This window comes from Ictalurus punctatus, chromosome 10 (assembly GCF_001660625.3).
Source record: "Ictalurus punctatus breed USDA103 chromosome 10, Coco_2.0, whole genome shotgun sequence".
In the NCBI taxonomy this organism is placed as follows: domain Eukaryota; kingdom Metazoa; phylum Chordata; class Actinopteri; order Siluriformes; family Ictaluridae; genus Ictalurus; species Ictalurus punctatus.
The window spans coordinates 23753674-23764392 of record NC_030425.2 but is presented as its reverse complement, the minus strand read 5'-3'; the positions used below and the strand labels follow the sequence as shown (position 1 = coordinate 23764392).

Below are 10719 nucleotides of genomic sequence, written 5' to 3'. Positions count from 1 at the left end.
TCTTTTAGGCTCTCTCTGTTTCTTCTCCACACTTCGGAGTTAAATGGCCGAGATTTACACAGAGAAATCGACCAAGTGATCTCTAATAAGCAGAAAACCTGAAGCTATACGTCCTCAATGGTATGTAGACTATATGCGAGTTGAGCATAGAGGAGATATTATAGTATCTGGAAATATGATGCATGACTGCTGACTACTGTATATTGATCTATTTCCTAAAGCCTAAAACCGTCAGGAAAATGACTAACAAATAAAGTTACATTAGTCCTACATTACTGATTATCCCTTTGACTATTTATTAGTGAGTAAAATGTGCAAAGCGAAAAAAAAAAAAAAAAAAAAAAAACCCTCCAGTTTTCCGTTTTTCATTCCCCCTAATATTTATTTATCATGGAGACAGGTGAACATCCTGTGCACAGGTGAGTGGGGATTAAATCTGAGAAATTCTCCCATTTATGCAGATAACAAGCGAATATCATACACCAATCATACGAATTTGTCAAGAGACGGGCAAAATAATTGAAACATAACTTTAACCATATAAAAACAAATACATTAATAACCATAGGCCTATATAAATTTCTCTTGTTCCATAGTTTTCACCAAAACAAGAGGAGGATAGTGAGCAGGAAAATGCTGAACAGCCCTGCTGATCATATGCCCCATCCTGAAGGAGAACCTCCCGTTCATCCTTGCAGGCCAGGCAGGACACCACACACACACACACACACACACACACCTATAGCTTATATGAGTCATGTTCTTACTCTGTAGTCTAATTGAGCTTTTGTCTCCAGCGGAGGATAGCGGCATCTTCCAAAGTTATGACAACTACGTGCCTGATAAGGAGAACATCTCTTTTCCTGGCCCTCTGCTGAGGTGAGTCCTTCTTTCTCCTCTTATGTACCACACACAAACTGGACATTAAATATGAAGGCTGTTTCAGCAGAAAGTGTTGAAACTTATCATCAGGTGGTCAAAGTGTATGTGCAGTAATCCATATCCATCTCTTGCAGCAGTAAGATGCAGATGGAGGACCTAATTCATTTTATCCAGCGGAAGTCCCAGGAGTGTCTCCAACATGTGGATAAACCTGAACAAAAGGAGGCATATTTCTTCTGGAGTATTATGGAGCTGCTCTGCAGTAAAAATGGAGTATGTGTTGTAGTTCTTTATGTGGTGATTGTTTAAGCAAAATTATTAACGATTAAAGTATCAAGAGATTTTATCTGCACGAAAGCAAAAATATTTCTGAATTGTATGTCATGAATGAAGAAAAATACCTAGAGTAGATGTTTAAGTTAAATATGTTTCTTTTATAGAACGTACTGCTGGCTGAAGTCGCTGTAATCCTCTTTAAAGGCTACGGACTTCTGAGGGAAAAGGTATCAAAACTTCATCACCATCTGTCTGTAAAGTGTATTGTAATTGTATTGTGTATTTTTTTGTGTTGTTTGTGCATTGTTGCTTTTTCATAAATTTTATTATTATTTTTTTTTACTAATGTGACAATTCCTGCTACAGTTAAGGGGTGGTAAGCACCAGGATGGCTGGTGTCTCGCTCTGGCGCAACTTTTGTGCTCTGCTGACTCAGAAGAGGAGCACTTGAGTGCTGTGGTTGACATGGGGAAAAAGCTTGGTATGGATCAGTAACAGTAACAGTATATTTTGGAATTCACATGTTGTAACTATATCATTAACTCTGGACTGTTTCACTGACCCAGATCCTTACATGCATGTTGGTCTTTCATCTGCAGACTCAGAAGGACTGACCTATGCAGCACATATATGCTATGTGGTGGCACTGGAGGAGCTGGAAATATGTCAGGGATACAGCTTTGATCTCATTGGCTGTAAATGGTATTTTGTGTGTGTGTGTGTGTGTGCGTGTGTGTGTGTGTGTGTGTGTGTGTGTGTGTGTGTGTGTGTATGATTTTTTTTTTCTGAATTGGTACTGTGACATGTTTCTCTTTGTACTGTATCAGTTTGCCAGTCAGCCAATCAGCCTTGAGAGAAGCTATTGAGCAAACTGAGGTCTACGAATATGTATGCTCCCTGACCTCAGGGTTCGCCCAGCCAAACTTCCAGGTTGGACTTTTTTTTCTTTTTAATATTGAACGGTCAAACTGAAGTATGAACCATGGTACTAAGAATGAATGACTCTGTTTGTCTTAGATCTACAAGTTCTATCACGCCAACAGGCTAGCTGAGTCTGGCCACTTTGATCAAGCCATTGAGTACTGCAAGACCATCGCTACAGCAATTGCCAAGTTCCCTTATGAAATCACGAAGACCACAATGGAACTGACCATTGCGGTAAATACAATTATCAATATTTTTGGAATAGTTTCAAGATTTTAAATGCAAAGTATTGTCTTTATCACTATTTACTGTCCTTGTCTGTCTTGTAGCTGTCTGAGAGACTACATGTAGGGAAGGGAGAAGCACCTGAGTGGCTGCTAAATCTTCGTCAGCTGCACACAGACAGAGTCTTTAAGCCGAAGGACTCAGAATGGGGCCTTTTGAATAGTGAGATGTTCGCTGTCCAGTTTCCATGTCTGGAACACCACATTACACCATGGGGTATGTTAGAATCGACCATTTGCCCAAAAACTATATTGAACATTTCTTATTCACACAGCAAGGAATGTACAGTAATGTGTACCTAGCAAATTCATAACTCAGTAAAAAGTAACTATGGAGGTTCTTATTTCAATGTAACTTAATTGAATGATTGTCTGTTTGTTTAACAGAGGTGGTTGAGTCACTGTACACTACGAGAGAGCTGCTGGGAGAAGGAGGCTTTGGGACTGTCTGTGCAGGAGTCCGTAAGGCAGATGGTAAACAGGTAATATGACTGCACATATACAGTTAATTTGCACTAATCAACACAATGTATTACATCTTACGGACTGTATATGTTCTATTGAGGTTTTATATAAGAATGTAATGATGTGTTGTATATGCAAACAGGTTGCCATTAAATATGTGGACAAGAGTCGGCATGGAACAGTCATCACCATTGTAAGTAAACTTAATTTACTTCTGAGATACTGCAGAGAAGCCATATCCCAAAAATATATATTTTTTTAAATTTAGTCATATCTGCTAACATAATCATAAACTACTCACCTCCCAAACATGTTTTAGATTCAGATTTTTTTAACCTAACATCAAATAGTCAGTATCAAGCCAAACCTTTTCATCTCTGCTTACCATAGTTTACACATATTCACTCCAGACCCAGGCAAACCATATCTGTTTTTATTTCAGCCCGGAGAGACACGCAGCCTCCCTCTGGAAGTAGCATTAATGGAAATGGTATCCAAGCCATTTCATTGTGAAAATGTGCTGGAGCTGATTGAATGGTTCGAGATGTCAGAATGCTACATCTTGATCCTGGAGCGACCCAGCCCCTGCATGAACCTCTGTCAATTCACAAAGTCACAAAGTCACAAAGGTCGACTGTCAGAACCACTGGCTCAAAAAATCATGCATCAGGTGGTTCAGGCTGCTCGTCACTGCTGTGACTGTGGAGTTCTTCATCGTGACATCAAGGGAGAGAACATTCTCATCAACACTGACACACTGCAAGTGAAGCTGATAGACTTTGGTTGTGGAGATTTGCTGAAGAACACCCCCTACAAAATTTATACAGGTATAATAATTTATACAGGTAATTTATACAGGTATGTGCTTTATAGGTATGTTACGGAATTTTAAAATGCAGTGGAAAACCATTTTTGCGACATTCCTGACGGTGCTCTTTCTCTCTTTTTCATTCAGGAACTAGAGTTTTCTACCCACCTGAATGGGTTTGTGAGGGTGAGTATTTCGGACGTCCTGCTACCATCTGGAGTCTGGGTGTTCTTCTGTTTCACTTGGTGTGTGGAGACTTACCCTTTCAGAACGAGGTCGACATTGTTGATCTGAACATCCGCTTCACTCCTGGCCTGTCTAGAGGTGAGAAAATGTAAACACATCACATTTTGATCTTCATTGTAAAGTTAGAAAACCTGCATTACAGAATGAATTAAACAGACCGATTGATATTTTAAAAAAAAAGGCTTTCAATTGTACAGTAATTTCTATCAAAATGTTTCTCTCATCATTACACACAGCTTGCCGCGATCTGATATTTTGGTGTCTGGAGCGACATCCTCGCTATCGACCAACATTCCAGGAAATCCTCAGCCACGAATGGTTTACAGAACCTCAGAACAGAAGTGAAGGTTAGACAGTGAAAAGAGAATAGACCTAATTATAATGAGCTAAAACAATAGTCTAGATCACATGCATTGTACTGGATCAGTATTGAGTTATGTAACAGAGATTGCTGTGCTTGTGTAATTATATTAAGAACACTTTATAACATGAAGGCCAAAATATAAAATAGTGAAAAAACTATTTGTCTTTGATTCTAGTCTATTTTCATATCTAATTGCATGTTTTTTTATTTATTCTGCAGATCCCTGCTGTGAACAAAGATCTGGTTTAACACCTTTACACCCTCAATTAAATGAACAAATAAATAAATGAATAAACAAACAAACATATAAATGATTGTATGAATGAATTAATAAATAAGCAAGAAAACATGCAAGCAAGTGAATATGTAGTCTTTTTTTTTTTCTTCAAAAAGTAAACCAATGTTCAGATAGCAGTTGGGAAAAACATGCAGAACCACCTTTTGCAGCAACAACTTTAAGTAAACATTTTCTGTAGAAGTTTATCAGTTTCACATCATTTAGGAGAAAATGTTGGCCCACTCTTCTTTACAACATTGCTTCAGTTCATTGATTTTTTGACGACATTCTTTCATGCACAGCTATCTTTAGATCCAGCCACAGCATCTCAATAGGGTTGAGGTCTGGACTTTGACTTGGCCATTTTGTTTCATCTTTAGCCATTAAGATGTCGATTTGCTGGTGTGTTTGTGGTCATTGAGAGTCTTGGGCTCGAAGAGTCTTGATGCATGCCTTCCTTGTAACCTGAGAGATGGTGGAACCATTAAAAGCTCATGTAGATAATGTTATGTTAATGTTAATGTTAAGATAGCCATTGTTCACCTCAGATATATCGCTAAGATATGTATAAGAAACAAGTGTCAATACAAAGGGCCATAGCTAGGGAGTTCTGGGGCCCCTGAAAAAATACTGATGTGTGCCCCACCGCCCTCGAACCATACGGTATAAGTTACGGGCATAGTGGCCCACATCTACATATTATTTATTAAAGTTTAATATCATATCACTTTGACACTTTGTAACACAACATGGTAATGTTGTTATAAACACTTATTTCAAAAGTTAAATGTTTCTATAAATATCACATCAAAATAAAGCCATTAATAACATCTTATGAAACACTGTTTAAAGTCCTGAAGCACTTATTCAAGACAAACTAATAAAATAATAACAAAAGACAAAAATTACAAAAATAGTCAAATAAAACTATTTTTTTAAGTACCAGCAATATAATACGTCTTTGTGTATAATACGTGTAGTGTCTAACAACTGAAGTAAACATTCAGAAATTTAAGAGTATGCATTCCGATGTAAAATAAAACCACTTAAATTACCCATTGTCTTCATTTTTGATGAAGATAATATGCTACTGCATAATATATTATTAAATAAGGCTAATAAATGTATCCATCCAAGAGAAGTGAGCTGTATTTTCTTGATAGCATTGTTATCTTAAAACACATCACATAAGCAGCTGACAGGTTTATAATCCTGTGACACGCATATCCATTTTTCCCTGTGTGTTATGCAAACCAATTTTATTTACATAAAAGCACAAAAATATGTGGACTTTGACCACGTAATCGTTCGGTCAGTGCGATGGTACAGTACTGAGACAATGGCAAGGAGGTCTTATTAGGTGTCAATTGGGCAGTGAAATGATCAGGGTGCAACATCCCATCACACTGACATCCCTACAGTGCACTAACCTGTCTTATTAAAGAAGTTCTTGATAGACTGGGATCCAGCAGTACTCCTGGCCTCCCTGTCCTTCTATTCATTACAATCCTGGTACCTAGAACCTCAGCTTCTTCAACTGTAACCTTCTAATTTTAACTGTTCTCAGAGCAGTATCAACTCCGAATGGTGATGTTCACAAGCTGGGGTGGGACTTCAAATTTTATTGGGTCCCTCTGCTGTTTGTCACTTAATAACCATTAGACTAAACCATTTGTAGGGAGGAGAGCATAAAAGCTGAAGCTGTAATGTATATTTTATTTGTTCATAGAGTACCGGCCTATATAGCATAACTACTGGATTTAGTGGGGGCCCCTATAATTGTCACCACTTTTCCCCCCACTAGTGAAGGCCTTGTCAATACATGATGCAGAAAAAAGTAGTTCAAGAGTACTTACTAGAGCCAGAAGATTTGGTCATATCACCCCTATCACTGCATTGATTCCCAGCAAATTTTGCTTTGATTATAAAATATTACAAATGATCTATAAATCACCGAATTGTCTCGCCTCACGTTACCTGAGTTACCTTTAGGTCTATTATGATCTGACCACACCTGCTTCATTCAAAAGTTGCAGGCTTGTTAGTAGTATAATAATGAATACTAAAGCAGTGGACACAGATTTCTCTTATAAGAAAAAATTAATGTTTGGGACTCAAACAATCTTTAAGTCTCAATCTTTAAGTCTAGGTTTAAAATAATGATTTGTTTAGCCAATCTTTCTGTTAATTCAATTCAATTCAATTCAATTCAATTCAATTCAATTTTATTTGTATAGCACTTTTTACAATGGACATTGTTTCAAAGCAGCTTTACAGAAATATGTAAACACAGGATACTGTTGGGTCAATTTTCGCCTATTACCAAAAGACAATTAATATTTAACATAGAAACAGATATTCACATATATTAACCAGATGGCGGTAGAAAGTAAGACACCAAGAACCAGTGAGTGAGAAGAAGCAAGGGTCCAAGTTTATTTGTTCCATGAGATCCACACAGTTGAGAAGTCCCAAGGGTGATCTAAAAAAAAAAAACAGAGCTGAAGCTCTCTTCCCAGAACACCATTATGTATGTTAATCAACATCTCAAGGCCCTCGCCGTTCCCAGAGTCCCTTATCTCGCAGCTGCAGCTCTTATATCAATACCCTTATATTTTGTCTAGTTTCACTCTTAAAAAATAACCTGACCTTCGTCTGTGTCACTCCTGACTGGACCTTCATTGAGAAAGGACTCTCCACACCCCCAAACACACCATCTCTACATTATGAGTAAGTTTTATGTTTGTTTTATGTTTGTTCTGTATTTCTTCTTATAGTGCTTGCATGTACATTACCCTGTAATAGTTTATTTCTGTTTTCTGCATATACATCAGGCCTCTCTCTCTCTCTCTCTGTGTGTGTGTGTGTGTGTGTGTGTGTGTGTGTGTGTGTGTGTGTGTGTGTGTGTGTGTGTGTGTTTGTTGGACTTCTGCCTCTGTGTGTTTCTTTGCCTGTACTCCCCCATTTTTCTCCATTACATCAAATAGCAGTTCTAGGTTTCAGTGTAAATAATAAAAATACATCTAAATGTTAAATCCAAAGTGTAAATCTAAATTGTCAGTGTCACATAACTAATACAGTTCATTCTCTCCTATGTGTCCTAGGTGAATATCGGTTTTCCTTATCTGCTTTAATGGAGGGGCTGGACTTGGATCCGAACACTTGCCATCAGCTTGGGCATCTCACCGCCGACATCACTACGCTGATCGAAGTTCTTTCCACCCCCTCTGGGAATGCAGGGTTCCCCCCACCCCTCAGATATAGAATCTGCCCAGAAAATGTGTGTGTGGATGCCTCTACACAGACAGACCCTCTCTCTACCTGCAGTCCATTCCCCCAACTATCAGACTGATGATGACACGGCCTTCTCTGACCCGGGCTCTGACCTCTCTCCCTCTTTTACACCTGCCAGTCCTGAATATTCCTCTCCATACACATCAGCTGACATGTCCCCAGGACGTACCCCGTTTTACCACCCGTTTTCTCAATAAAATTACATACTACTCATACTACGTCTCCCTCGTGTTTATTTTATGTCTATTTTATTTCCAACAATACAGATTTTAAGTGTGTGGATTAATTCCTAATGAGCAAGCCGATGATGACAGTGGCGAGGAAACTCCCTAAGATGATATGAGGAAGAAACCTTGAGAGGAACCAGACTCAGAAGGGAACCCATTCTCATCTGGGTAACAACAGATAGTGTGAAAGGAAAAGAAAGTTCGTTATGGTTTTACATGAAGTCTTTGTTGAACTAGTCCACTGTTCACCAAAGAAGACCTGAGTGCAAAACTGCATGTGGTAATTGCAGTCTCAAGACCATAGCAGCAACCGTAGTCCCAGCAACCACAGTGAGAATGTCCATGTGGAATTGAGGTCCAAAACTATTTCATGGTACTTCAAGCGGTACCATCCTAAGCAAGCTCCAGACTGTAGCCTCCAGTTGATGAGAGCTCCATCCAGAGGTAGGGCACCTGATCGGATTAGGCAGGTCCGGAGTGCAGAAAAGGTCAGGATCACTGACATTTCCATAAATTCATGTCTGGCTCGACAGAAGGAGAGAGGGAGAGAGAGGTAAAGAGAGGGAGAGATTGTTAAGTAAGACTGTAATTTGCATAAAGGAAAATCTACTCATGGTAAGCTTGAGTAAACAAATATATTTTTAGCCTATACTTAAACACTGAGACTGTGTCTGAGTCCCGAACACTAATTGGAAGGCTGTTCCATAACTGTGGGGCTCTATAAGAGAAAGCTCTTCCCCCTGCTGTAGCCTTCACTATTTGAGGTACCGACAAATAGCCTGCACCTTTTGATCTAAGTAGGCGTAGCGGATCATAGAAAACCAAACGTTTGCTTAGGTACTGTGGCGCGAGACTGATTAGTGCTTTAAATAGTTTTCTCTTAAATAAAGGTGCAGATCCTTGGGGTTCAGTAGCATAGAGGTTTGGTATACTGGGATGTTTTTAACATCATCACCCCCACCTCTCACTCAGGTTTGTTGACTGTGTGGATCCTTTATATCCCGGGTGCCTCTCTTACTCTCTCGCTCTTTCCTAACAGGTTGCTGTGGATGGACCTAAACATTGTTCTTAGCAAAATTGCCAAATGTCCAAATCTCACCCTTTTGCATTGGATAACTTGGACAGTCAAGACTTGATGCTAAAAAACCCTCTCTGCAATCACAAGAAACCCTGGTGCTTGTATTGTAGATTCTCAGTAGTGTTGACTAATGACTTATTGTCTTCCTAGGGTGTCACCTAGAAGAGGATGGATTCCCTTTTGAGTCTGGTTCCTCTCAAGATTTCGTACTCATGAAGTCTCAGGTAGTTTCCATGCCACTGTAGCCTCTGGCTTGCTCACTTGAGATTTAAATATACCCTCAGATTCCTCTAAAGCTGTTTTAGGACAATGTCGATTGTTAAAAAGTTCTAAATAAATAATGTTAAATTGAATAGAATGTTTGCTGCTGTTCTCATTGCTTTTCACTCACCCCAGCTGGTGTCATGGAAAACTGCTGGACTGTCAATCATCTGTTTATGCTGTTATTACTGCAAGATCCATACGTCCTAGCCATCATACAGGCTGATTAAATAAAAGACTGAATACTTATATCTGCTATATCAAAATGAATTATAACAGTGCTTGTTATTCAGCTGGTAAATGATTATTGTTATTAGTCAGTTTATATAGGTTAAACATATCATAATTAATGTTCCTTAGGGACATTAACAAGGGTTTGTGTTTATTAACTGAGATGAAATGTCTGTGCCTTTTATTCCTCTCTGTGTTACAGAGTTCCCAGTTCAGTACGTTTCCTCTCTATATTTCACCTTGAGTAAATCATTTTTTTCTTGTGAATGATTTGGTCTTTTTGAACAATTGGTGAACAAATCAGTATCTGTCTTTGCCATGCACAGGATCATGTTGCTAATGACAAGCGTTGAACCAAGCACCAAATCATTCCATCATCTCCATGCATACTCATAACCGAACTCATGAATTAGGACAGTCTTAAAATACAGTAAAGGCAGAGAGGAAAATACAGGGATGTAATGTATGCCTGAATGGATGAATGAAACACCTAACAGCTGGCTGAATTTTTAACTGATGGATTTTGAGAGCATAAAATGGTGTGTTTATGAAACAACTTAAGAATCAGGGGAATAAGGTAGACTGGGAGCATTACTGATTTGTAGAGATGTTTTACAGTGTACACTGTGTCCATATAATATTAGAGATTAATGCATTAATGTTTTTTAAAATAACTTCATTGCTTACTGTGAGAAAGAATTATAAATAGTAGTCTAACTTTAACCATTTTACTGTGATTCGAACTTGATCTGTCCTTCTCCAGCTGCTTCTGAGGACGTAGAAGCAGTGGATATTAAACACAATAGGTGTATAATATAAAAGACTGGGTCACACCGTATCACCCAGGCTGCACTACCGCGTCTATTCACAGGTGCTATCCCACTACTGATCGGTACGGGGGCTTTTACCTGCTTCGTTCCCGACCTGGGCCGGTTCACCCCTCCTTAGACGACCTGGTATTCCCGAGCTCCCTTAGGAACACCATATCGACACCGACCTTAGTGCGGACACCCGATCAACAAAGCCCACGGTAGTGTAGAACCCCCGAGCTCAAGAGCTCCACCAGCCTCAGCCTCCCAGTGACGTGGATTACAGGCGCGCG

At 39.1% G+C, this 10719-nt stretch overlaps 1 protein-coding gene and 1 long non-coding RNA gene across 2 annotated transcripts; both read left to right on the top strand.

The window, feature by feature from the left end:
* Positions 1-4602, top strand: LOC108271258 (RAC-alpha serine/threonine-protein kinase). Its single transcript, XM_017478704.3, has 16 exons — positions 1-120; positions 597-703; positions 798-879; positions 1017-1155; positions 1323-1385; positions 1525-1639; positions 1758-1860; positions 1986-2088; positions 2176-2316; positions 2412-2583; positions 2754-2848; positions 2974-3024; positions 3274-3658; positions 3787-3963; positions 4122-4232; positions 4469-4602. Exons 2-16 carry the CDS (start codon positions 634-636, stop codon positions 4537-4539), a joined length of 1878 nt encoding a protein of 625 aa, XP_017334193.1. The 5' UTR covers positions 1-120; positions 597-633; the 3' UTR covers positions 4540-4602.
* Positions 4603-7052: 2450 nt separating this feature from the next.
* Positions 7053-8033, top strand: LOC108271261 (uncharacterized). Its single transcript, XR_001813823.3, has 2 exons — positions 7053-7256; positions 7631-8033. It is a non-coding gene; the product is annotated as an uncharacterized LOC108271261 (long non-coding RNA).
* The last annotated feature ends 2686 nt before the right edge of the window (positions 8034-10719 follow it).